General features: G+C 40.1%; 3 protein-coding genes across 8 annotated transcripts; 2 read left to right on the top strand and 1 right to left on the bottom strand.

Annotated features, from left to right (window-relative positions):
• The first annotated feature begins 3544 nt into the window (after positions 1-3544).
• On the top strand, positions 3545-21809 carry sec16a (SEC16 homolog A, endoplasmic reticulum export factor). 5 transcript variants are annotated; one of them, XM_028025140.1, is made up of 32 exons: positions 3545-3648; positions 5480-7805; positions 8409-8948; positions 9043-9194; positions 10361-10449; positions 10558-10672; positions 10804-11002; positions 11152-11335; positions 11472-11614; positions 11877-11938; positions 12186-12324; positions 12420-12662; positions 12750-12847; positions 12922-13003; positions 13105-13222; positions 13341-13452; positions 13545-13650; positions 13762-13902; positions 13992-14105; positions 14326-14527; positions 14617-15071; positions 15824-15868; positions 16077-16241; positions 16325-16399; positions 16491-16547; positions 16630-16750; positions 16874-17011; positions 17340-17422; positions 17911-17982; positions 18357-18416; positions 20263-20331; positions 20443-21809. In XM_028025140.1, exons 2-32 carry the CDS (start codon positions 5550-5552, stop codon positions 20512-20514), a joined length of 6507 nt encoding a protein of 2168 aa, XP_027880941.1. In that variant the 5' UTR covers positions 3545-3648; positions 5480-5549; the 3' UTR covers positions 20515-21809. The 5 variants fall into 5 exon arrangements, with proteins under 5 accessions (XP_027880941.1, XP_027880938.1, XP_027880937.1 ...); XM_028025137.1 differs by having other exon boundaries at positions 5480-8948; positions 18357-18395; XM_028025136.1 differs by having other exon boundaries at positions 5480-8948.
• Positions 21392-25173, bottom strand: LOC114149347 (polyadenylate-binding protein 3). Its single transcript, XM_028025144.1, has 6 exons — positions 24736-25173; positions 24336-24450; positions 24112-24224; positions 23472-23571; positions 23233-23354; positions 21392-23128 (listed from the first exon to the last, which is right to left on the bottom strand). Exons 1-6 carry the CDS (start codon positions 24824-24826, stop codon positions 23019-23021), a joined length of 651 nt encoding a protein of 216 aa, XP_027880945.1. The 5' UTR covers positions 24827-25173; the 3' UTR covers positions 21392-23018.
• A 198-nt stretch (positions 25174-25371) lies between these two features.
• On the top strand, positions 25372-27573 carry rpl28 (ribosomal protein L28). Of its 2 annotated transcripts, none has more exons than XM_028025146.1 (5): positions 25372-25434; positions 25913-26000; positions 26929-27052; positions 27190-27308; positions 27438-27573. In XM_028025146.1, the coding sequence occupies exons 2-5, from the start codon at positions 25920-25922 to the stop codon at positions 27525-27527; spliced, it is 414 nt and encodes a 137-aa protein (XP_027880947.1). In that variant the 5' UTR covers positions 25372-25434; positions 25913-25919; the 3' UTR covers positions 27528-27573. The 2 variants fall into 2 exon arrangements, with proteins under 2 accessions (XP_027880947.1, XP_027880946.1); XM_028025145.1 differs by having other exon boundaries at positions 25385-25465.
• The last annotated feature ends 426 nt before the right edge of the window (positions 27574-27999 follow it).

The following is a 27999-nucleotide window of genomic DNA, read 5'->3' as shown; positions in this document are numbered from 1 at the left end:
AGGGCTTTTATTTATATGTACTCTTTATCACCAAATTATTGTTTAATTTACCAGAGTCAATCATCGGTGTTGTTTTATGCATTATAAATTTCATCCAAAGTATTTTCTATTGTTGTTGCATTTTGAAAATTACAGAAAAGAGAATTTTATGTTTACATATGAATAGACAATAAAAATCCAACAGTATTATGAGAAGATGCAATTTCATTCGAGCTAATCGTTTGAATGAGCATGTCTAACTTGCTTTATTTTATTCAATAATATGATGCAATTTTACACAATTTCATCTTATTACACTTCATAAATTACTTATCATGCGTTTTCTCATCTCATGGAGACAATATGCTTTATTTGAATGCAATTTGACTCCATCAGCAGAAATTTCACCTTACCAGAGGTTTCTGATTACTCAACACGCTTCTCCTGCACCATTTGGACAAGCCGGGGGGGTTCAGATGTAAACCAGCAGTTTCTGTTCCAACCTGCCCCATGGCTTACTGTCTCCAGACACACTCAGTTGGGAGGGCAGGTTTCGGTTGACAAGTCTGAGCGAAAGTAGTTGTGTGAACAAGACAAAGTTGTATTTGTATCATGAGGGTTTGCGCTCTGCCGCAGCAGCATTTGCTTAGTTTCGTTGATTTTGTTTGTTCCATGTTCCAGTTCCTTGGAAACAGGGGATTTAAAGACTCATATAGTTTCAGCATATCACTTAACGATACCTTACTTGATGTGCAGCCTATCAAAACAACCTATTAAAATATTTAGAGAAAAGCCACAATTTAAACAGATATCAGCAGAAGATCCACAAGTGCATTAATATTCTAAACATATTTTTCATTTTTATTAATTTCCTCAAGATGTTTTAAATTAAATTATGGTTTTATTTTCCGGGCTGCACAGTGGCGCAGTTGGTAGCACTGTTGCCTTGCAGCAAGAAGGTCCTGGGTTCGATTCCCGGCCGGGGTCTTTCTGCATGGAGTTTGCATGTTCTCCCTGTGTATGCGTGGGTTCTCTCCGGGTACTCCGGCTTCCTCCCACAGTCCAAAAACATGACTGTTAGGTTAATTGGTCTATCTAAATTCTCCCTAGGTGTGTGTGAATGGTTGTTTGCCCTGTATGTCTTTGTGTTGCCCTGCGACATACTGGCGACCTGTCCAGGGCGTACCCCGCCTCCCGCCTGGAACGTAGCTGGAGATGGGCACCAGCAACCCTCCCGACCCCATTAGGGACAAGGGTGAACAGACAATGGATGGATGGGTTTTATTTTCCGCATTGTTTTTTTTTTATTATTATTATTCTATCATGAGCAACATTTTGTTTAGTTGTTTTTGTTGTAAAATATGCTTTATAAATAATCTTGGCTTATTCTTTGCAACCTTAATATTGAAAAGAATTGAATGCAAATAATAATGTAAGAATTATAATGAATAATTATTATAAATGGATGAAATATCAATTTATTTGTGAATATTTTGCGCAACTTACCTGGCTCTTCAACTAAAATGTGACAACCTAAAATCTTACTGAGCATGCTTCTTGCCCACTACTTCATATCCAGCCAGTTTTAGCTCAAAGTATCAATGCATTACAAAATATAATGTTTTGGGGATTTTTCTTGACTCCATGCAAATAAGCTACCATGACAACGAGGCTCTAAACTAAAACGGAAAGTAAACGTTACCAAAAGTTCAGGATTGTTCAGGTTCTAAATGCCATAAGTGGGCCTATTACGCCCCTTAGTGGGTAAACGTGGTGTCTACACTGATGTGCTGTTCAGAAAGCACTTGCATTTCAGGCACATTACAATAAATTAGAGTGTCATTTAAAGTTTACTTTACTTCAGTAATTAAACTCAAAAAGGGAAAGTTAAATTTCATTAATTTATTACAGAAACTGTGAAATATTTCAGTCATTTATTGCATTAAATTTGACAATTATCGCTTCTAACTAATAGAAACTGAAACTTCACTTTCTCAGAAAACTAAAACACAAATTAGTCAATCAATAAATCAAATTTTATTTGTATAGCACATTTCAGCAGCAATGTGAAATGTGCTATACACACTTTGAATGTTTCAAAGTGCTTTCCATCATAACAAACACAAAAACACAAAGTCATGCAACATAGAATCAACAATCAAAACATTGCATTAAGTCAAGTGCCATTGTTAAATTCGTAATTGATTACATTTCAAAAACAATTCTAAACAGGTGGGTTTTTAGTCGAGATTTAAAGGAAGTCAGTGTTTCAGCTGTTTTACAGTTTTCTGGAAGTTTGTTCCAGATTTGTGGTGCATAGAAGCTGAAAGCTACTTCTTCTCGTTCGGTTCTGGTTCTGGGGATGCAGAGCAGAACCAGAACCAGCAGATCTGAGGGGTCTGGAAGGTTAACATCAATATAAAAGATATGTTTATTGCACAAATGCTGCATCATTTGAAAGTGTGCCCATGTCATGTATATAGTATATATATTGTAATGTATTTCATCAACTGAAATTGTATCAGGACAATTTTGCATGGAGGTGATCAGCCTGTTGAAATGCTGAAACCCAGGTTTGTAATGGTGGCCTTTGGTTATTCACGGAAAGGTCTAGTATTCCTGATATTCATCTTTAAAAACCTGTATAGATTCTCTTTTGGGTTCAGGTCAGGTGAATTTGTTTAAATTACATCACACATTGATCCATGTATTAGTACTTTTGACTATAAACCCCCAACAGAGGGGAAGTGTAAAGTGCTCTAAAGCTTTCTTGTATATAACATAACCAGTTTTGGACCTGATGAAACACGATCTGATGACATGGCTTCCAAAATCATCACTGTCATTGAAAACATTCGGCAATATCAAGCTGTGCCACCTCATTTGTCCTCAAGACTATGGAACTTTGATTTCTAAATAAAATGCAAAACTTACTTTAACCTTAGATAAGGAGTTTGCACCACTGATAAGCAGTTTACTTAATTTTCTCCTCAGCCCAAGCAAGACACTTCTGACATTGCTGCTGGTTCAGGATTGGCTTAAGATAAGGAACCTGACAGCTGTAGCCCATGTCATAGATATGTGTGTGGTAGCCCTTAACGTCCTAACGTTAGCTGCAAATTAAGTCTTCTCTCCCCAAAAATTGTACATAGTTTTTGCTTCATAACCACCCCCCCCCCCCCCCCCAGGCTGTGCAACCTTTTCTACCATACTTTTTCCCTCCACCTAACTTTCTATTCATATGTTTGGAGACAACACTCATAATAGCTAGTTTCTTTTATAATAAACTTGCTTGTGAGGAGCGTCATTGACTGTCTGCTGGACAACTGTCATGTTAGCAGTTTCTTCCTCATTATTGATAACATGATATCCTTATACCACGAAGGTATTAAAAATAAATACATTAATAAATACGTCTCTGAAAAACTTAATTTGTAGTAAATAATTTAAACCCACTGGCATATATAACTCAGTATAATTCATTTATAAATGAGTATTCCTTTTTGCTCATTGTTTAATTAATTTTTTATCCACACAGGAGTCTAACAAGCCCCGCCCCGTTTGGACGTAATTGTTGTTTGGGCCGTGACGGAGCTTGTACACGTAGCCTAGTAGGATGTGTTCATTGAAGATGGTGGCGTTGTGTGAGACTTACAGTCCTGCATATTTGTAAGAACGTACTTTTATATATGAATGTTTTTGACATTGTGTAATATTAGTCACATAGCGCAGTTAACAAAGTTGTACTACAAGGGTTTTAATGTCGTGTCCCTAGGAGGAATTACACTGTTACCCTGTAGTTAGCACAGGCTAGTTAGCTGGCGGTGCTAACGATGCTAAGGCTAGCTGACCAGGCAGTGAACCTGTTAAATCACCCTAGGATTGTCTAGGGACTCGTAACTTAGCCGTGTGTTTTCCTGTCACGGAAGAGTTGGTACGACAACAACACGATGCCCGTCTTCTTGCTCGACTTTGTCCCACATAAGCTAATGTATAATGTTAGTATGTTGCTGTGTGCCGCTGTGGACATGTAGCGTTCCTGTTAGCTGTTGAGCTAAAGCACTCTCTGGACCCTTCCTCTAAGGCAGCTTAATTTGTAACGGTAACTTAATGTCGAGCCTGACCAAAGAGAGCTAGCCTCGGTTATGTAATAGCTAATGCCAGCTATCGGTGACAAGTTGCAAGGTTGCAGCTAACTTTTGGACTTTTTGGAACTTCGAGTTTCAACATAGCTATCGCTAGCCTACCAGGTTGTTCTTTATACATTTGTAACCTGATCATCTGAAAAATCTTGGATCTCTCTTCCGACTGACTGAACCTACTTACCTTCCGTGCGAGATGTGGCTGTTATTGATCCTCCTCTCTAGCTTAGCATATTCACGTAGATCTTCTTAGCTTCCATGTGACAGACGCACAATAACAAATGATAGGATTTAAACGAAGTCGAAGTTCATTGCATGTATTATTGTAAGATCACAGATTTATTAATCTAAGGGGATTTTGTTGTCTAATTACTAGTCAGTGCTTTTTGAGTCAGTGATTGCTTTTGCTTTGTTTGTCTGGTGATATGCAGAGCTAATTCCAATTTAATGGATTCATATTAAAAACAATATTGTTGTTCGTCCCTATGCAGTAGTCAAAATCATTGTACTTTTCTTTTAGATGAATCAGCCTTGGTAAAGATGCAGATTTTACCCAACAATATGACGTGGTCAGTGTTTATGTGTTTTGCTATTGGAGTAATTAGTTTACTGAAGCTAAAATTCACCCTCCCAAAAAACACACATAGCTCTGAAGACATCACATAAGGCATTTGTCGTATTGTTTTACAGAAATCTCATAGGTTTCTTATTCGATTGTGTTTGCTAATGCCTGTCAGTCAACTCTTTTATTGTTTAATTAAAAATACAGAAAGCAGAAGTAAGGCTTTTTTTCAGTTCACTTTTTAAAACCTTTTGTGAAATTCTGGAGAAGGAGATCAGTACTTCATTAACCAGTTTTGTTTTGATTGCAGTTGTTAGTATTTTTAAAATGCCGTTTAAAAATGCTGGGGCCATTACGACGACATGATGAGCAAAATCAATTGCAAATGTAGCTACGCTACAAGCATATATAAGAGTAAACAAAATAGTTAGTTGCCATTGTCTTCTTAGCCAGTGAATAGGGATGTGATTTTTTTTATATTTCTACAAGACTTCCTTGAAGTATGTTTAAATTTTAATATATCAAGGAAAGGTGAAAACTTCCTTCTCTTAAAAGCACTGTTTTTGTGCATAGCAGCAGATTTAAGTACGCTTTTTTCTTAACATGCATGAGATAAGTAAAAGGAGCAGATAAGTTAAAGGGACGATGCAGAGAGGACGTATACATAGCTGAAACACTTTCTGATGTAGAAGCTGCCACGTTGTACTTTTTACACAAATAAAGGTGTGGTAATGTCCTTTCAAAGGAACATGTGTGGCTTTTATTAACCCTTTCCTCTTTCCTTTACTTCTTACAGCTACGCCTGACTTCAGTCTCTTCAGTAACATCTTTCAGAGTGACCTGGTCATTGGACTTGTTGTGCAGACATGCAACCAACCCCTCGGGCTGGACCTCCTCGGGCTGGACCACCCCGGGCCTCGATGCCTAATATGACAGGCAGAATAAGGCCTCAGAAGCATGCAACAGCAGTGACAGCTACTATGCCGCCTCCTACCCAGCCCATAACGGACCCTTTTGCTTTTGGCAGAGCTCCACCCCCCATGGCTGCAGGTGGTCTTCCTACAATACCTAACAGCAGCCCACCACAAATGCAAACTCCACCTAATGCCATGTACTCTCAGCTTGGTTCTGGACTCCCTCCACAACCGCAGTTGCTTGAAAATGTTCCAGCTGCAGTGGCTGGTCCCCCAGCACAATCTCTGTCAGGGGTGACTTTATTCACCCCTCAGGGTACACCATCTGCTGGTGTTTTCCCATCTCCAAGTCCCACAGGATATGCATCGGCTAATAGTGAACAGGACTATTTTAATTCAAGAGATCCAACTGCCACTATGTCCACAGATGCATCACATACGTCACCAGCACCTAGTAATACACTTTTTAACCAGGATTTTCAGGCACATCATCTTGGTCATCCTTTGCCTTTTCAACCCCTTCCAACTTCATCTTCATCTACTCAGTGGGCTCCTGATCACTCAAGCCGACCTCCCTCAGTTCAAAACTATTTCCAACCAACTGTTGATCCACCAGCACGGCCCTCAAATATACCACCACAGACCCAGATGTACCCCTCCCACAGCCAGTCACCCCACCACAGTGCCCCCACCCCTCAAGCCTACTCTGGACATCCCCAAATTCACCTCCCTGCTCCTCTTCAGAACCCTGTAGCGCCTGCCAGCTCTTTGTTGCCTGACCCAAATGGACCCCAGCACCTCAACTCACATTTCCAAACCCAGAGTTATTTCAGTCAGAGCTCTGCGCCCCATGACTTGTGGTTCAACCAACCAGTGCAGGACTCCGGCTACCACCAAATGGGTACCGGCTTGAGCCATCATCAGCCACCTACAGACTCTACTGGATCTCCTCATGTTTCCAGTACGGGGCCTAGTTCTGTCAGTCAACCTGGGCCAAGTTCTGTCCCTGCCACAGATGTATACGGTCAAGAGTCTGGTACAATATCAATGTTCTTCAAAGGGAGTGATGTGGAAAACGAGGAAACGCTTGCTGATGAGAGGAATAAAACATTAAATGGTGTTGCTGGATCTTTTCAGAATAACAGCAACCCACCATCTCATAGTAGTCATTCAGATCTGACTGTCGATTACCATGGAGTGTCTGTTCCAGATCATTCACGCCTTCCCTATATGAATGAAAGCAGTCATCCTTTACAGGGGCACATCCAGAAGCTCCCAGATAATGACTTTGACCACGTGGAAAATTTGGAGTGTGTTCCGAACCAGGAAGTTTTACCCAACGAATTCAGCAGCGGTGCTGCTGCTGCTATTGCTGCATGTAACCCAGTTGACCAGTTTGAAACAGGACCCAACCTGGAAACTCCGGATTCAGTCCCAAGACCAATGAGATCTGCGAGTGTGTCATCCAACTACAGCAATTTGAGCCATGGAAGTGGAACCGACCCCCGTCGGCACCAGGGAGTCGAAGGTACCTTTATTCAGCAGGAAAGCCCTCGTCTCGCCGATAATCCTAATACCTCTTCTGCTGCTGCCGCTGCTGCCGGAGGTTACTTTGAGCAGATAGATACATCTCCAAGTGGTGATGTAGGAGTGCAAGGTTCAGTAGAGCATATGTGGCATCCCACGCCTAGCCCACCAAAACCAACTGGGATTTTCCAAGCAAGCGCTAACAGCTCTTTTGAACCCGTGCGTTCACATGGTGTTGGAGTGCGTCCTGTTGAAGTCGATAGGGCTAAAATGGTTGCTGAAGGAGGTTCTGATTCCATATCTGGTAACTTGGAGCAACCGCCAGACAATATGGAGAACATTTATGGGCCAGGACAAGCTCCAGTTTCTGCTCCCGGCGATGTATTATCCAGTCAAACACATTCAGTGGTGCATCCTCATTCTCGACCTTCGTCTCGTGCTTTTGGGGCCAATCGGCCCTGCGAGAGTCCGGCCACTACTCTGTGGGCTCAGAACGACCCTACGAGCTTGGGTACCAATATCCTCCTCGCCCCTGCAGCCCCCCCAGTTTTAGCCCCATTAAGAGAACCCAGTGCTGACGTCATCCAGCCACCAGAGGATTGTCCGCTGGACCTACAGGCCTCGCAGAGAGTTCAGACAGCTTCTCAGCAGCATTCAGAGAACCTAGAAAACCCACCAAAGGTGAGTGATGCAGAGCCAGCTGACTCTCAAAGCGGCCTGGGTTACGCATCTCTGCTCGTGTCTGGCTCACTTCATCAGCCCGTTTTAATTGCCCCGCCTGTATCCAATTACAGCGTGATTCCCCCCAGCATTCCTACTCCGTCATCCACTCAGACTAATCATGGAGAAGTTGTGTCCCCTGAAAGACCTCCCGCACAAGGGCTTGGTGCCAGTATCTCTCTACCATCAGCCCTACCTTCTAAGCAAAGTCCGCTCTTTTCTTCTGGGTCCGCGGCTTTCTGTTCCTCCGCTCCTAATCAGGGTCCGCTCAATCTGACTCGAGACAAAACAGTTGGAGCAACTTCAGAAATCACAACTCCACCACTCTCTCAACCTGTTCACCCTCCTCTTTCAAGGGGCCAATCATTGGGGGCAGAAAGCCATTCTACTGTTAATTCACAGCCCGTTTCTCTCGTGACTGCTTCTGTCTCTAATCATAATCAGACATTAAACTACGAACTGCTTGATTTTTCTATGCACCAATCACATGGTCAGAGCCAGGCGTACGGCCAGCCGTCGTCTTTGCATGAGTCGTCACAGTCTAGTAATGGATTTTACCTGCAGGTCACCAAGGATGCTCAGCAGGGAGTAAGAGACGGAGGGAATCTCTCTATCCAGACAGTAATTTCTACATCCACCTCACAAGCTCCACCAGGACCGCCTCCAGCTGCTCCAAACACTCAGCAGACGCAAAGTGAACTTCCTAAGACATCCAATTCTCAAGCTGCATTGCAGGGACAGAGGGATGCTCCTGCTGTTCCTGTCAGTGGAACCCAACCTTCTCAAGGTCAATATTCAACTCCGGCACAAGGACCTGCTGGAGGGAATGCTCCTACTCCTGCTGCTCCTGGGGTGTGCCCCCCAGGCACGCAGGGGGCCGTACCTCAGGGGGATTCCCAAGCAGTTCCAGCTGAAGCTCCCCGACCACCCTCCTCTGCAGGCAGCCATCAAGGCTATGTGCATCCTCCTCCTCCTCCTGGATCTGGGCAGATGTACAGCAGCTACTATGGAAACTATGGAGAATACACAGATAGCAGAGGACAGTATCCTCCAGGCCAGTATCCACCTCCACCTGGAGATCCGAGAATGCAGCAGTATTACCAAGTAAGGGTTGAGGCGATTTTTTGCTAGCATTTATGAGCAACTGTGGCCTTGTGTGTCCCTCTTTATTAATCATTTTTTTATGCTTTCCTGTTAGGATGCAAACTACCGAGGCAGAGGAGACCCTTGGTATGGCAGATATGACGGGCAGAACCCAGGTTACCGTGATCCAAACTACCAATATAGAGAACCACAGTCTGATCGACCCAGCTCAAGGACTAGTCAGTACTCAGACCGGCCTTCATCCAGGTTAGTGAAGCAGTCAGTCTTGCTTCAGTATCTTACCTTCACAATCTTCTTCAATTCAATAGTTAAAAGTCAGAATTGTTTGAAAAAAATGTCATCATTTTGTTTTTCTGAGGTGTAATAGTGTACCACTATTAAGCCTGTCGCAAAGCATTTAATCAATTAATTGCATGATAAATCGCACAGTAATATGACTTTGACCATTTCCATTCTGATTATTCATATTTTCTGAAGGGGAATTTTGTTTACAGACATCATAATCCATTGTCTTCTAAAAAAATTACTCTTTCTTCCCATATATGGCACCATTAAAGTTGTCTAGAAGAATGTCTTTGATTTTTGCCTTCTCGTTTCTTTATGTCTATCAGAGGTGGGCAATACATTTTTCTAAAGAACCAAATGAGGAAGTGTGATTGTTATTGAGGGCCGTTTGATTTACTGAACTCAATTATTCTTAAATGATATTTTTGATAATACAATGCTTATGATTTTTGTTTCCTGCAACTGAACAACTGGCAAATTAATGTAAATGTTAATGTAAAACACCTTTTAGAAAAACAAATGAATGACTATAATTTATAAAAAATAATATTTAAAAATAAGAAATGTGCAAATATTTGCATATTTACTGTCTATTCAGTCAGATCATATTTGAAGCTGTAATCCCTGTAAGCAGCAATCTGCTCTTCACCTTACCTTTGACTCCAATGAACAAATACTTAATGAGATCTGCACATTATTAGGAAATTGAAGTTAAAAATTAATGCTATTATAAAACACTCTTACTGCTGTGTCAAGTGTGTGAATTCGCTGGAATGAGACTCCATCCAACAGCCTCAATATCTTATTGCCATCCAAAGTGTGTATTTTAATTACTGCAAATATGAAATGACAAACATTGCATTTTCGAGTGGTCTTTTATGCATTTTTAATGCAAAACAGAAATTGCATTGATGATTTATTTTGCATCCTTTACTTTGAAATCATTTACTGTTAAAAACTACAGTTTTTTGTCTGTCTTTAGTCAGCACACACACAAGGCTGCTTAATTGCAGGATCATGTTTGGATTTGCATGTTGAAATAACACTTTGGGCATGTTTCAATTTCATGTGTTGTATTGAGCCACGTGGGCCGATCCTGTGAAATATCACATTGTGTTGTCCTTCAGGCAAGGTTATTCTGAAGATTACCAACGGCAAAACCGAAGTGCCTACGGTGAATATTATGCAGATTACCCCAAGCACTATGATTATAGAGGTATGAGCTATTTGCTAATACAATGTCAATTTGACAATGATTTATCACAGAAAAAGTTTCATGTATTTGTCAATTATCTTCTTTTTTCTCAATTTTTTGTTTAAAAAGGATACAACTATGGACAGTACGACCAGCGATACAGAGGATACTATGATCAATCCTATTGGTCTTATTACAATGACGCATACAGAAACGGCTACTATAATCAGCAGTATCCGTCCAGGTAGGCGTTATTAAAACTCTTTGTACATTTTAGTAAAAAGTACAATGAAGTCAACAAGATGTTAAACAGCGTAGTTATGCATGAGTCCTATCAGTTTACTCCTGCTGAGTGTTTTATCGGCTCCCTCACAGGAAAGATGGCTACGACGACCAATGGCAGTACTATCCCGGATATGATCGCAGTTTCGATGACGACAACGTGCGCGGGAGAGATCCTTACGGCGACGACTTTGACCGGCGCAGCGTGCATAGCGAGCAGTCGGCACACAGTGTGCACAGCTCCACCAGTCATCACAGCAGACGAAGCAGCTTCAGCTCACGGTCACAGCAGGTGAACTGTCATGGCTGCTTTTTATTTCATAGGCAATAAAAAAAAAATGCTGTTTACTTTTTTTTTTTTTTTTTTTTTCAATTTTAGGGGCCCTGGATCTTCTGCCACCTTGTTCTCAACTCTTTTTTTTTTCTGCACTTCAATTGCAGAGCCAGGTGTACAGGAGCCAGCCTGACTTGGTGTCTGCAGTTTATGACACAACACAATCCACTCTCCCTGTTGACTACTCTTATGGCCAGTATCCAAATCAAACGGACGCTACTCAGAACTACAGCCAGTACATGTATCCCTCAGAGTACACTGCGGACAGTACCTGGATTGCACCAGAGCAACGTAATCTTACAAAACTCAGTTTTTGGAGAATATATATATATATATATTTTTAAAGCGTTTCTCCAAGTACTAAATGTATTTTTCTTTATTATATCTCACTTAATTACTTACACTGTAACCATTGTTTCCCTTTCAGCTCCCCCTCGTCCTGCAACCCCAGAAAAGTTTACCATGCCCCATCGTTGTGCTCGCTTTGGACCTGGAGGTCATCTGATCCAAGTCCTGCCCAATCTCCCCTCAGCTGGGCAGCCTGCTCTGGTTGAGATCCACAACATGGAGGTACATTTACTGTAAAAAATTGTAAAAAGTTTTTATTTATTGTTTTGTACATAGCTTTAAGGTTTAAATTTCAGCACACATTAAGTTACTTTATCTCATTATGCATTAACCGTAAAGTAGGCATTCCTTAATTTATGGATCATAGGTTGTAAAATTGGTTTCTATCGCCTTTTTGGAGATACAAACATTGTAGATGATTGTGAGCAGAAAATAATGTAAAGAATACGTTATGTATTATTTTATCTTCTACTTCTCCTTTTAGACGATGCTGCAGGACACTGCAGATCAGGCTGAGCTGCGAGGTTTCCCTGGACCTCTGATTAAGTACGTGTATTTTTCTAGTTATCTCCATCTCAAATACTTCACAGAATCTTGGTGAAAGTAAACTCCTTAAAGAACCAGACTTCAGTTTTTTAGTGATCCAAATAATGCAAAGTAGTGTAACAAAAAAGCAGAATGTTGAGTTCAAACAACATTGAAATTCATCCTAAATTTAGCTTCTTTTTTTGCTGCAGTTTAGGTTTTTGTAATGAAACATATTATATCCTAACATTTTCTGTCATGCCAACAGGGAGGAGACCCACAAGGTTGATGTGATAAAATTCTCTCAAAACAAAGCAATGGAGTGTTCCCGTGACAACAACTTGCTGGACAGAGACTCTGCCCGCCTGCTCTGGGATTTCATTGTATTGCTTTGTAGACAGAATGGGGTGAGACTGTGCTGCCTGCAGCTGTAGAAATACCAGAACAATAATTATTTGATTAAAATTTGGTCTTTTCTGATTGTTTTTTTCCATTTCCTCAGACTGTGGTCGGCACAGACATCGCTGACCTCCTGCTGAAGGAGCATCGCTCTGTCTGGCTGCCTGGCAAGAGTCCCAACGAAGCCAACTTGATTGATTTCAACAATGAACCTCTTGCACGAGCGGAGGAGGAGCCTGGAGCTGGACCGCTGTCCCTTCTGTCCGACACTTTCATGATTGTCCCAGAGAACGTTGGCAAGGAAACGGAGCGCTTCAGAGAGCTGCTTCTGTTTGGGCGCAAAAAGGTAGGAGATACAATGATTAGCAAAATTACGTAATTATTTTAAGCCAAACATATCTGACACATTTTATTCTTTGTCTGATGAAAAAAGGATGCACTTGAAGCAGCCATGAAAGGAGGTCTCTGGGGTCATGCCCTGCTGTTGGCTAGTAAGATGGACAATAGGACACATGCACGTGTCATGACAAGGTGAAGTAGCTGCAGTTGAAGTTTCTTAACCTATAATTATGGTTTTCTCATCATTAAAATGTTTTCTTCTTCAGGTTTGCCAATAGTTTGCCCATGAATGACCCTCTCCAAACAATGTACCAGCTGATGTCAGGGAGAATGCCTGCTTCAGCCACGGTACGTCCTTACAACCTGTTTTTAAACTGGTGTGCTGAAGAAGTTGTTGACAATGATTTTCCAGCTATCTAAATTGAACATTTCTTTTTTCACTTATGCAGTGCTGTGGAGAGGAGAAGTGGGGTGACTGGCGCCCCCATCTGGCCATGGTCCTCTCAAACCTAACACACAATATGGACTTGGACACTCGCACTATCACCACTATGGGTGACACTCTGGGTATGATTATTTTATTAAGACTCTATCCAGTGGAAGTTGTTTAAACTGTATTGACATTAATGGCAGCTGGTAGCTACATTCCTAACATTTTTGACCATTTTTTTCTGCTTTGGAAAAGCTTCTAAAGGGCTGACTGACGCTGCTCACTTCTGCTACCTGATGGCCCAAGTTGGCCTGGGGGTTTACACCAAGAAGAGCACCAAGTTGGTGTTGCTTGGATCCAACCACAGGTTAGTCCAAAACACACACACACCATCCTGGATATGTCTTTTGACATAAACTGAAAACAAGCCAGACATTTAACTCTGTCTCTTGCCTTCAGTTTGGCCTTTAATCAGTTTGCCACCAATGAAGCAATCCAGAGGACGGAGGCCTATGAGTACGCTCAATCTCTGGGCTCCCAGCCTTGTTCACTGCCCAACTTCCAGGTGGGTTTTTGTTAGTTTTAGAAGCCTGTTTCATATGTTTTTACATTCATAATTACATTGTAAATAAAATATCTGAGGACTATATTCTCTCTCTTTCTGTCCTCTCATCAGGTGTTTAAACTAATCTATGCATGCCGACTGGCTGAATCAGGCCTGTCTGCCCAAGCTTTTCATTACTGTGAAGTTATCGCAAAGACGGTTCTTATGCATGCTTCCTACTACTCCCCTGTGTTCATCAGCCAGATCATACAGGTTTGTAGTTGTTCCTTGCTTTTGATATCTTTTTATATTTGACTCTTTGACACATGTGATTTATTTATTTATTTTATTTTCGCTTAAAGATGTCAGAAAAGTTACGGTTCTTTGATCCGCAACTAAAGGAAAGACCTGAGCAGGAGCTGTTCATTGAGCCTGAATGGCTGATTCGCCTCAAACAGCTGGATGGACAGATCAGGGTGAGGAAGAGCAACGGTTCTACGTCACCTTGTGGCATAATATAATTGCAAACATTTCTTGCTAGTTCCAACAGGGAACTATGTAACGATAGATTTCTTCAAAAATTCGATATAAGGTTTTATTTTCCAGAAATTCATCAGATTTAGATTGACTTAAACAAACAATGTAATTTTTAAACAATTAACATATTTGATGATTTCTTCTCTCTCTTTTTGTAAGACTGGTGTGATTACATACAACAGGGACAGAAGTACTCCTGCACAGTTTGATTGCATCAGCGAAAGTTCAGACTTGGAGCCCCAGAGTCCACCTGAACCTTACAGCATGCATCTGGAAGTGGACGGCCAGGCCCCCAACAACCAGCTCATGAGCTCATTAATGCCTGGGCCTCAACCGCAGGCAGTACAGTTGATGCCTCCAGGTGTGTGTGAATGTGTTCAAACTTTTGCTCTGTGTGTGATTAGCTCTTAGTGCTGGCAGATAGATTGAATCTCTTTCACTTCCTTCCAGCTCCCTCCTCCATTCTCCATGAGGGGGCGGCTCCAGCTCAGCTCCCACCCTCAAGCGATGTGCCCCAGTACTACCCCGTATCCCCCAGTGGACCACCGGGCCAAATCCCCATGCCTGGATTCCCTCCACAGGATCCTGGCGTTGCCCACCCCCCCTTCCACCATCAACATGAGCAGGCCTATCTCGGAGCCCACCAGCAATTTGTTCCCTCACCACAAGAGGGCCAAATGTCGCCTCACATGTTTCCGTCACAGGTGCCACATTCACCTGTTCAAATGACTCACCCACCTTTTCAGATGCCCCAGCACATGCCTCCCTCTCCTGGACATATGGCCCCCATGGAGCAGCCGCCCCCACCCCACCCAGAGATGCATCCCACCCATCCAATATCATCCTCCCCACGCAGAAGCTCCTTCACACCTCAGATGGACTTGTATGACCACATGGCTTTCATGGTCAGTATTTACCCGCCTGCAGTTCTAAAACAACCTAAAATAAGTTTTAATTTTTTTATGTGAGACAGGGTTGTCCAAGTTCCAAATTAACAACAGCCTCTGACCCCATTCACAGATGGCTGAATTTTTTCACACCAGCACAGGCAAACTGGGGTTGACCCGTTTACCAAACATGACTCAGTACAGCTAGTGTTTTTTTTTTTTCAAAAAGGAAATTTAAAACAAAAAAGGATTCATTTTAGACAATTTAGAAATTTTTATTCCATTTCTAGTTTTTTTTTAATAAGGCAAACATACAAAGCCCTTTTTATGTTTCAAATCTATAATGATTTATAGATCCTTTCCTTACAAAAGTCAGACTTTGTTCCTTTTATTGAAATACCAGCTACCTAAATTAGTCAATGATTCGATGCCATCTTCTGGGTTTCCTTAGTTAGAAACTTTTTAAGCTACGTTGAATAATTAACTGAGCTTATTTTACTGTTCGGATCAGTTGGAATGTATGTATGATTGGATTGAAATTACCTTTTGCAAAGTGCCTCTAGATGTCATTTGTTGTGAATTGGTGCCGTATAAATTAATAAACTGAATTGAAAATGACAAATTTTAGTGTACAATTACCTTCTCATTTTGATAGAAATATATATTGAATTTCTGGAGCACAAGCTTGATGATTTTGGTCTATGTGGCAAAAAATGTTGGAAACCACTAATACAAGAGAAAATGCTTACCTTGTTTATTTGGTTCCGCAGGGTCCGAGGAGATCACGAACAACTTCACAATCTTCAATGCATTTGGTATGTTGGTATAACACTGACATTTCACACCAGAGCTTAATGTCTCGAAACATATTAAATTCCCTTGAGATGATTATTACTCACTAAAATTACTTGGTTTTACTATTATGTGGTGAAGCCCTTAGTTTGATCGACTAAGTATTTCATTTGTTATGTAAATGCCAGAGTGTATCAAAGCGTGTTCTTATCAGAATATTTTGTTTTCCAGCCATCTGGACGCAGCTCTCGCAGGGCCTCTGAATCTTCCACTCACTCCGGTGGAAGAGAGCGGAGCAACTCTGCTGTAAAACAGGCCTCTCCACCTCCGCCCTCGATTCCCGAACAGCCACGCAAAGAGGAGGCCAGGAAAGCCAAGAAGGATTCTCCAGAAAAGGTTCATCACTTTCTTACAATTTCTAAAGCTGCACACTGCAGTATTACACTGTTTAACGCAGCGCTTCCTTTCCATGCAAACAGAGTAAAGGCTGGTCATTTTGGCCCTTTGGGAAGAGAAAAAATGAGGCTCACTTGCCAGATGATAAAAATCCTTCTGTAAGTTATATGTGCTTATTTTATTTCCTTCCACCTCAACTCTAGAACTGTTCTTTACCAATCTATGGGTTTATGTGTTTATCGTTGCCAGATTGTTTGGGATGAAAAGAAAAATAGATGGGTTGACTTGAATGAGCCTGAAGAAGAGGTCGGTGGTTAATAAATGGATATTTTAAAAATATAGATCTTAAACAAGCCTTTTTTTTGATTGGTTTGTTTTTTTCTGTTAGAGTAAGCCTCCTCCTCCACCTCCATCCGGTTTTCCCAAGATGCCTCAGATGCCTGGTCCTGGGGGACCCACTGCCCCTCCGGGTGCTGGGTCTTCCGTCAACATGTTTTCCAGAAAAGCAGGTAAGATGCACAGTAGACTGGATATTTGACTCGGCCTCATACTTTTCAGGGCAGATATTTATGGATGCCATGTATCTTTTAAATCCTTAGTTGTAATTTGTTTGACTGTTTGTGTCTTCTTAGGCACTAGGAGCAGATATGTGGACGTTCTGAACCCAAGCGGAACAGCTAAGCCAAGTGGAGTGGCCCCGGCTCCTGTGGACCTATTTGCACCTTTGGCCCCCATGCCCATGCCTGCTAACCTGTTTGTGCCTAGTTCAGGTGTGTGTCGTGAAAATACAATGAACGAACCAAGAACATTTCAAAACATCTCAGACTGGAACATAAGTTAAAAAAAAAATCCTGCAGTTTTTTAACCTTGTAGCTTAACTTTTATTTGAAGAGTTCAAAATTCTTGAGATGTAACTAGAGGACAGATGAGATGTGTCGCTCCTTCAAGCTTTTTCTTGTTTTTGCCCAAATTCAAGACAGCAGTGAAACTTGAGAATCTTTTCTTTTCAGTTTTTTTGTTGATACACTGAAAAAAGCTAATGAAGCAAAATACCTAAAAGCAAAATTAAATATTTTCTGTTTCTCTCTTTATGTGAAGCTCCCAGTGACCAGCAGCCTCGGGAAGGCAGTGAAGGTGGAAATCAAGAGCAGAATTCACCAAGCAGCAGCGCTCCTCCACAGGTTCCTTTGGTTTTTAAACATTTGCACAACATCCTGCGTTCCTATGCAGTCTGGGAGTGGATGAAAATTTAAATTATTTTCCATGTCTGGATCAGGATGGAGTAGGGGGAAACGTTTGTATTTCTAGGAATTATTCTCATCAGGGAATCAAGCGATCTGTTTTTTTGGGGTTTTTTTTGTCTATTTCAGTGTTTAAGACCTAACGTATTTTGGAATATCTGCTGTGAACTACTGTATTTGTACTTTAAAAGTAGACAAAAAAATGGAATAAGTATTCTGGAAAAGTATGGAGTTATAACATTAAAACGCGCTTAAGCACCTTGAATTAAACTTTAGTCATGTAAATATTTCACTATCTTATCTCAATAGTTAAATAGTTATATAGATGGCAATAAAACTTGAAATCCTTCAAAATGTCAAGATGGAAATCCAATTTTTAAGGTACAAAGTTGCACCTTTACTCATCCTGAATCTTTTGACCGGCTCAGGTGTTCAACCCCACGCTGTTACCTCCAGCCCCAGAAGGTCCTCCTGTTCCAGATGGGTCACAGTCAGGAGAGGTAAGATCCATCTGTCAGTATAATGGGCTTTATGCTTTATGGCACAATGAGATAAAGCTTGACTGCATAGTTTGCTTTTTTAAGTTCTTGTAAGAGAAGACTCAAGGATGCATGCATACCAACCTTAACTCTCATCTTTCTCATGCTGAATGCCTGGATAATTACTATAATTTATATTCCATTTGTCTCTGCAATATAATTCCATCAATGCGGTGTTGTTTTCTAAGAACTACAGTTGTTTAATGCTCGTTTACTTAGTTTTATTCTTTACTTGATTGTGGAAATTGATCTAATCAAGTGCATGAAAGATTATTAATACAAGGTGATGGGATTTTTTTTTCTCTTTTTGTTCCCTTCCTACTTGTTTTCTTTAGCTGTCACGTTCTAGCTCAATGAGTTCTTTATCACGCGAAGTGAGTCAGCATTTAAACCAGGTACTTCTAGTCTGTCCTTAAATAATGCCCTGCCAGCATCTTCCTGTTTCTGTTCTGCAGCATCTCATCATTAAAACTTCACCATTTACATCCAAGGCTTTGCTGAGCATCAGCCCTAGAATGTCTGCTTGTTGTTACCACCTGCTGTCTCCAGCATTACCATCTCCGCTCTGTATCTATTTAAGAAAACGCAACGCTGAAGGAAGAAAGTTATTGCAATAGTAGCTGGCAGCTGCTATGAAATTTGATTCATGGCACATTCTTATGGGGTCAAAAAATTTTCTGACAGCTGTAGTGAGGCTTTTGCTAACCAAAATACGTATATATTTCTGTATTCCCACATTACAACCTCAAACTTGTCCAATTGTATCTTATGGGTAGGTGTAATAGAAAAAATAGTAAATGTGATGTGATAAAGGTGATAAGTTATAAATAAAAATCTGAAAAGCACTGTGTGCATCTCCATTCATCTCTCCTCAGGACAAACTTTGTAGAAACACCCTTCACTGCAGTTGCAGCTAGAAGTTGTTTGCTTTTAGAATATGTCTTCCAGTTTTGCACATATAGAGTGATTTTTAATTTTTTTTTATTTTTAATTCTTCTTAGCGACATAGCTCCAGCTTAGTCAGTTTGACAGGGGAGGATCTGTGAGCAGTAACTTTCAAGTCTCACCTCTTAATCTCTTGGATGTTGATAGTCGTGATTTTCCCTTCGACTGGATGTTTTGGATTGCTGTTCTGTTCAGTCTCAAGACTTTTGCAGCCCAAAACAGCTTCACTTCCAGCATCGTCTTTTATTTAGCTCTGTCCATCCTCGTTAAACTCTGACCAGCTATACTGTCCCTATTGAAGATACGCTTCCCAGCAACATGACGCTGCCTCCACTGTGTTTCACCATGGAGGTCTTCTGTTACATTTAGGCCAAAAACATAAATTTCGGCATCATTCACCCGGAGCCTCTTCTTTCACCATTTGCTGTATCTTTATATGACTTGTTGCAAACTGCTGACTAGACGTTTCAGTGTTTCCTTTCAGTCAGTCATTGACTTTCTTTTTGCTTGTCTTCCATGAAGGCCAGATTTGTGGAGTGCAAAACTATTAATTGTCTCGTGAGCAAATTTTCTCAGGTTTTTTTGGTTGCTTCTCTGATTAATGTTCACCTTGCCTGGGCAAGGTGTTTAAGTTAATTTGCAGTTGTACTATTTTCTTTGAGTTTTCATAAGATAAATGAAACCGTGCTGTATTGTTTTATACATTGATGAAACTTTTAAACTTCCTGACCTATTTGAGCTTCTTGGTGCCGTTTCTTCACTCATGTTGTCTGTGATTCCTTCATAGAACAACTGGATTCATACCAAGATTCAGTAAATGTTGGAGAACTCCCTCAGAATTCCCTCAGTTTCACTGATATTCACTACTTTTTTAATTTATCACACAAAAAGCCCTACTAAAATACATCAAAGTTTGACGTTGTAATGTGAAAAATTAAATGCAAAGGTTGGGAATACGTTTTTCAAGCCAATGTGCTCACTACACAATGTTAGTAAGACCCTATTCAATATCCTCCATTTGCTTGAAAGAAAAAAAAAACATTAAATGATCAGAGTCGGTCATGCTGGAGATTGATGCAATGGTTTAAATGTAACTTTTAAAGTTGTCCTAGGCGAGTTGCTCTAACCCTAGCATCTAGTTTGCATGGCTACTGAAATACGCATTAACAGTGGTTTGTGATGGTGCCTCACCGTGGATCCAGTCTGCATCGTCTTTCCACTTTCCCCCCGGCAATTTGTTGTGAATCAATGTGTCAACATCGAAGTACCAAAGTACCTCTGCTTTTCCCTGGACAGAGTCATCCCAACCAGGGGACTACACCCGCAGGAGGTGTCACTTTTTATAACCCTACGCAGTTTTCACAGGTGTGGTTTTTAAAGCAGCATGTTTTATTTGGTCTGTCCACCATGTTTGTTTTTTTTTGCCCTGTTTGTTCACATGATGTCCCATTTGAATGTCTTCTGTCTCTTTCCCAGACAAGTGCACCATCGGGAGGGGGACAACGGTCTAGCCGGTTGGGCCAGCGCCAGTACCCAGTGTATAAGTAAACATCCCCCTCAACAGAGAAATGAAATTAATAGACTAAATGAACAAAAATGAGAGTCTACCTGGAAGTAAATGAAGCACATGGACATACTGCTCTCTGTCTTAAGAACTCCTCTTTTGGCCTTCATTTAAAAAGCTTGATCCCATCATGTGGGTTTTCATCAAAACAGCTTAACCACTGTTTTTTTTTTTTTGTTTGTTTTTTTTTTTTATTATACCTTCATCAGCCCAGTAGGTGTCGCTGGTGTGTGTTTGTAACAAGCACAGAGTTTCCTTGAAGGGCTTATTCCTGAAACCAAACAGGGGTCGAAAAATGATTTGCATCATGGATACATTAACACAAGCAAACTGTGTGTTCATGTCGGCATAATTTGTGTACACGCCTTGCTCCACTAACGCTGACGGATAAAAACACTGATCGTCCAGCGTCCCGTTGTGCTCTAGATGTCTGGACGGATACGTGAAAGATACAAAGGAAGTGGCACCTTTTTAATTTCATACTGGAGATTTCTATAAGCAGTCTACGTGCTAGAGGTGGCAACTTGTGTGTTGATTTGCTTGTTTGGTCTTGCTGTGTAGATATTTCCATTAGATCCACTAAACAAAGCATGTTGGATGATTTAAGAAAGAGAAGTATGCAGGGATTGATCGCTGCTTTCAGGTATTTATTTAACCCTTCGCCCCCACTTACTTGTTCACCTTCAAAGATCTCAGAGGGTCTTTTTGTCCAAGGTTATCTCAAGGTTCTGAGCTGACAGCTTCAAATGGAGGGACGTTTGTTGAACTAACAGGAACCAGAATTCAAGATGAATTTTAAATATTGCAGAAAATGAATCTATCCAAATATTTGTATATCAGATTGATTGTATTTATGACATGTAGGCATAAAAGGTGTGCGTGCGCGTGTGAGAAGATTAACAATTTTTTTTTTCCAAATAGTCTTTGACCAGATGCATTATTGATTGAAGGAATTGCAATCACAATCTAATCGTTTGTATCGCCTGCTTCTGCATACCAATAAATCTTTAAAATTGTGAACCTTGAGCTAGTCGTACTCTTAAATACGTTGTCATTTTAGTTTACAGATGTAACTCCCGAGTCTGACGTTTGTCACCCCCAGATGTTACTCCGTCACTCATTCTGCAGACATCAGTCGGATTGTTAATCAGCAGAGGCCGGTGTTCTCCGTTGTTTTAGAATTTCTGCTGTGAAATCATTGACAGAGAATCATCGGTACAAATAATGGAAACAAATGATAATAATAATAAAGTTATTTTTACGCTCTGTAGCACTTTGATAGAGATGTCTAGTGGTTTCATTTACTTCATAAAAAAAGGGCATTTTGAAACGAGTTGGCTGTCCTTTATTTGTGCGAAATGAAAGTCGAGGTCAGCTCTGTGAGGTGAATGAAATGTGGTTGAGTTTTATTTGAATTTAGAAGAAAATGACAATATTAACATGTAGATATAGATATTATAGTGGTAACATTTATTGGGTTTTAAAATATTTATTTTGAAAATACAGAAATCAATACAGCAATAATTTCATCACAAACTCATGTGATATATATTTTTTAACATCTGTTTTCAGTCAGGAATAAAGAAAAATCTTTCTTTAGTCCTGTTGTACTTTTAAAACCTCCATTTCCATTTAACGCTCTAATCTGAATGAATCACTTGGTACCTACAGAGTTGCTCTGAAACTTTCTCCTTTAGATACTAAGTTCAGAAATGAATTAACCAAACACTTTCATATCTTAACGGGGAACCGGAGCGCTCCTTCCCCAAAGAATCTGTTTTTTGGAGGAGGATGAAATGTGATTGGTCCAACATAATTAGCTACTTTAAGAAAATGGACACAAATAGCTATATTGTGTCACTAATGGCCATTTTGAGATCAAAACAGCCATAATTACTCATTCCTTGTGAGTCATATTCTACATTATTAAAATGTAAACTTAAAAATAAATCAGCACATCAAACCTTACATATTTACATAAATCCATCCATATTAGCTCAGTCATTTGTTCTCGTCGTCCTTTTGTATGCTACAGCTGAACACAGGACTAAGAAATGGTAATGATGAATGTCTTTATAATCAGTATTTGGAAATAGTTCTGACACTACTATACACAACAGTAAGCATCCTTAATGTATTTGAAAATCGGCTATATTTCCTAGCAGCTGAAATCTTTTTACAATAATGCAAAACAAAAAGCAGCATCTTGATCCAAATTTCTGTGAGATCTCTGCAGAAGAAAATTAATTCTTATGCATTAGTGTAAACAATTTTATCAAGAAAAACCGTAAAGATTTGGCACCAAACCGAAGCAGTACAGATCTGTTTTTCATTAGATGCTGACACTGCAAACAAAGGACTCAGAAACGAGCCTTCATTTCAGCAGAATGATGTCTTTCAGACTCATCGGTCATCTTGCTTTCATACCCAGTTCACAATTTAGTCTGAAATTACAAAGTCTTCATAATCTGGGTTTAACAAATCCAGCTTAGCTTTCAGTGTCCAGCACTGCCTGTGCTTTCTGAACGGCAACCTGCAGCTTTCTGTGGTCACTGAGCAGCTGTTGGAGAGAAGCAGCGTCCATCTCCAGGAGCATACCTAGAAAAATGATGTGGATGTCTTTATGAGAACACATCAGGGCTCTGTGAAGACTCTCGCAGCATGGTGCATGCTGAATGGTAAATAAATTGGGGTCAGTTCACCTGTGATGTCATTTGCATGCAGTGAATCCATCTGCTTGACCAATGAGAAGAGCTTCTCTCCCAGCCTGTCTGTCTCATCAACTTCTGAAGCGTCGCTGAGGTCCGTCTTCTCTATATTCTGCCTGAAAAATAAGGCAGAATATTTTAGCTGTAGTTTAAAAAAGTTCTAATGTAGTGTGTCTCTTGATTATAAAATAAATTGAATGTAAGGACAAGAGTCAGAGTAAAAAGCTACAAACTCTTTCAGTGTCTTCAGGGCAAGATTCACATGTTCCTCCAGGAGTTTGGGGTCTGACAAAAGCTGTAAAACCACATCTTTGGGCTGCTCCAAAAGCATTCCTGTGCACAAGACAAAACACTTTTTCATTGCATAAGAAAAGTACATCACCAGTAATGCTGAGTAACGATGCTAAAAACTAAAGTTAGCATAGGAATGTCCTAAAATTCACACAGTCATTGGATTGTTTCATTTTTACAATTTCAGTTTAGCAAAAGAGCATTTAAAAGGACTAAAAACAGATGAATACAGTACACCATATTCATACTTTACATTTTGGAAAAGTAAAAAACAGCCCTTACTAGTAGATAAAAGCAATATACTGGCTATAAATGCTATCTGTGCTATCACCGTAACTGTAAAAATGACTTGCAGATGTTTGTATGCTCAACTGATAAGTGTAGATAAACTGAATGTGGGTTTGATTACGTACAACTTGCAGTATTTTTGACTATTTAATTTACCACTATGAAGACAATAGCAGGAAGGAGAGCTATTAACATAAAAAATTGCAGGCCAAATGGATCAACAAATAAATTAAGAAAATGTATACTGAAGGGTAATCTCTCTGTGTTTGTAAAGAGCGAGGATATTTTACTCACCTGTGATTTTCTGTGAGTGACCAGTGTTGTAAACATCCACTAACTCAAACAGCTGCTCCCCCAAAGAGTCCGAGGACTCGGACACATCATCCTCATCTTTCTGTGCCACCTCACTGCAAGGAATCACACAAATAACAGAAGGTTTCATTTTAAGAAGCTTATTCATAGTCTTCGCCAGCATTACAAACAACATCACTGCTCCAGTCTCCACTTGATGATCATACCTGGCCTTCGGTGCCAACTGCAGAGCTCTGAGAGCTTTCTCCACAGCTGCTGTCAGCATGGCCTCATCCTGCAGCATCTGGCTCAAAACAGCAGCTGGAAGCTCCAGTAACATACCTGAAACACACAACCAGGTTCAAATAAGATTTTACTTTAGCATTCATGCATTTTATCTGCACCTTTAAACCCTCATCTCCAAAGTTCTCAGTCCTTTAATTATTTTGTAAAAATATATAAATATAGATACAAAACTTCCAGACTATTAAATTGCATTTAGAGGACAAGGTAGGTGAAATGGATGGATGGATTTATACAACGGGACAGAGAATATTAATGCTGTTTATGTTTTTGTTACGGGAAATAATTTATAGTGTATAAAATGCATCATACAGGTGAGCTCACCTGTGAGTTTTGCAGCACCCTCCTTGTGTTTGGGGTAGATCAGAGAGTACAGCTGTTCACCAAGTATCTCCAAATCTTCTTCTTTATCCATGCTCGTCCTTTCTCATTCAGATACAGCTTTTATCTACCACCTTAAACCGGAGTGAATCCTTGAGATAAATGGCTTCCCAAGTAACTTTTTAACTCCCAACAACTTTTACTTTCACATCCTCGAATAAGGTTTAAACGTATCAGCCAAGAAATGATCATAAACAAAGTCAAACAATGCAATATCTCCGATAATAAGCGTCCTCTCCTTAGTCCGTATTTACCACTTTTACCAGCGCGCTTTAATATAAAATGGCACACTATCAAAACGCTTTAAAATAAATTCTAATCAGGAGTTCATTTCTAACTGTAAACATGCGACGCACATTAATGACGTCACGCTAGAGAGACCATTCATTAAACGTGTCCCTCCGCTGTTGTCATTGAGAACTAGTTTTTCATAAAATACCAATAATTGGTTCATGTAGGGGCAAAAGGCTAAATATTCACTTCTAAGTGTAATATGTAAGTCAACTTTGTTATTTCAAGTTTCATATTCCTGGCTCATCTCACAAAATGTTTACAGAACAGCGTTTTTCAATGCGTAAGGATTTCTGAAAAGGTTCCGTGACGCGGTTTCCGGTCTCTCTGGTCCTTTTCCTCCGCTAAAAGGTAACGTGGTCGCTTTGGCTGCTAACAGCCGGTAAATAAAATAATTAGTTTTCTGTTCGCGATTGTATTTACACAAATAAAACTTAATAGCTTTGCATAGTGTATTGTTACACACATTTTGTCACAGTAAACGATATTGTTCTATTTATGAAGTTAAGGATAAACGTGTCAGTATGTTGGCTAACTTAGGCCTCACCGTGTACTGATGAGTGGTGAAGCTAACGTTAGCTGGTTGAGCTAAACTTAAATGAAATAAATTGAAGGTTAATGCAAATATAGCACATGGACTGTATACTTTAACATTATATAACTAGAGCCTAACATCGAAGCTTAACTAGTCCACGTCTTGTGACAAGATTTTCTGCTTTATTACCGTAGTAAGTAATAGCACAGTGCCTTCTCCCATTTCAGAGCATTTGTAGTTAAAACCGATCAGTTGACGTTTAATGTTTCTTAAACAGCTACACTTATTTTTCAGGTTCATCATGTCGTCCCATTTGCAGTGGATGGTCATCAGGAACTGCTCCAGCTTCCTCATCAAGAGGAACGGACAGACTTACAGCACTGTAAGTACTTACAAGAATCGACTCCGAAGTGTCTGCCAGTGCGATTGTTGTGGTGAAGTTACAAACAAATAGACTTTTGAGTTGTTGTAGATATTGTAAGTTGACAGAAAAATGATATATGCTGTGTAGAGGACCTGGGGAAAAGTGCCTCTATGTTATCTTTTCTCGAAATAATATAAATATATCTGGTGGCCAGTTTACAATCCCTGAGTTTGTAAAGGTTTGACTTGCCATTTTGCTTTTATTTCAAGAAATCCTAAGTATTAAATGTATTTTTTCTAACCTTTTTGCAATGAGTGTGGTCATAATTTTGTGATAGAAGCATAGGCACAGTAATGCCGAGTGAAAGCAGTCACTTTAAGATGTGGTTTTACTATTATTATGAAAATACTAGGTTAGAGTTAATATCTAGCATAACATAAATAATCAATGTAGCTATTGCTACTACATAGCCTCCATCCACATCCATCCTTGCTTAGCTGCCTAAACATTTTTGTTTTTCTCACTTTATTGTTGAACATCTCAGACTTTGCGATCTTATCAACATCTCAAACGGGACTCTATTTGAGTTTTCTCACATCAGCACAACCTTTCAGTTCTTAAAGCCATTCACTGATCATTAAAAGACGGTATTTTTTGAGGTTCTGGTCTCCACTGAAGATGTGTCAACCTCAAAATCTACCAATTCCAGTTTTTCATTGCACCTTTATTCTATTTGAATGTCTTTTTTTAACAAGTTTTTCTTCTTTTTAATTCTTCGTTTCATAAAATCTACAGAGACATATACATAGGAATAGTCGAAATCCCAAAAAGAGATTTTGTCATTTAGAAGTTGTAGTTGATAACAGCATTTGTTGTCAACTCGCTGTCTTATAATTGTTTATTATAAGACAGAGAAGTAGATTTCTGAGTCATTTTTCTGTCGCAGGAGCCCAACAACCTGAAGTCCAGGAACTCTTTCCGCTTCAACGGCTTGGTGCACAAGAAGACCGTCGGTGTGCAGCCTGCAGCTGATGGCAAGGGTATCGTGGTGGTGCTGAAGAGACGTGCAGGTAAAAACGCAATACATCTTACAGACGGAAAGAAACTCGCTTTCCGATGATAACTCTTTGGTAGCAAATTTATTGTGTTATGATTTGTTAAAGCTCTGTGGTGGCCGTGATGTGAAACAACTTTTCTCTTTGCTCAGGCCAGCACAAGCCTGTCAAGTCCTACGTTAAAGTCACCATCAACAAGAACTCCCGTGCCACCCTCAACAGCCTGAGGCACATCATTCGCAAGAACAACTACAGGAAGGACCTGCGCATGGTGAGATGACTAACTGTATTTTTCAAGGAAAAAAATAGTTTATTTCTGGTTCGCTTCATAAGTTGTGATAATGTTTTTAAAAGGTTTTTAAGATTATAATGGTGGTTTTATTTGTTTCCCCTCCTCCAGGCTGCCCTGCGTCGTGCCAGTGCTATTCTGAAGAGCCAGAAGCCTGTTGTGGTGAAAAAGAAGTGCACCAGGGCTGTCAAGACAGCATAAACTAATCCCCATGAAAAATAAATAAAGGCTTTTTGTTTGAAGAAACGCTGTATGTTGTCTTGAGTCTTCAGTAGTTTTAGTTCTGTAGTTTCTTGCGTGAAAGATTTCACTGAAGCTCTTACCTGGTACGCTCCCAAAACAAAGTTATTAAATATTGACATTAATGTCATGTCAGAGATAATTCTCTTGTAGAAATGTAAACATATAGATACTTGTCACAATCTGTTTGTTGTTGTGATATGACCAGGTTTGATCCACCCTTTCCATTGACTTTAATTATGTTTACTACATATCATGTGATCCTGTATGACATTCTTATACTAATTAATCTTCAGTATAGCTGTAATTGATCCAAAAGCACAACTTCTACAATCTGACTGCTTTTATTGAAAAATTAAGACACTTGAAGAAAACAACTTGATTTAAAGGACTAAATCATAGGAACAGGATGATGGATATTTTTATTCAGTTA

The sequence above is a fragment of the Xiphophorus couchianus genome, chromosome 8, assembly GCF_001444195.1.
Source record: "Xiphophorus couchianus chromosome 8, X_couchianus-1.0, whole genome shotgun sequence".
In the NCBI taxonomy this organism is placed as follows: Eukaryota; Metazoa; Chordata; class Actinopteri; order Cyprinodontiformes; family Poeciliidae; genus Xiphophorus; species Xiphophorus couchianus.
The sequence above is the reverse complement of the archived record's forward strand: the minus strand, read 5'-3'. Positions and strand labels throughout refer to the sequence as shown.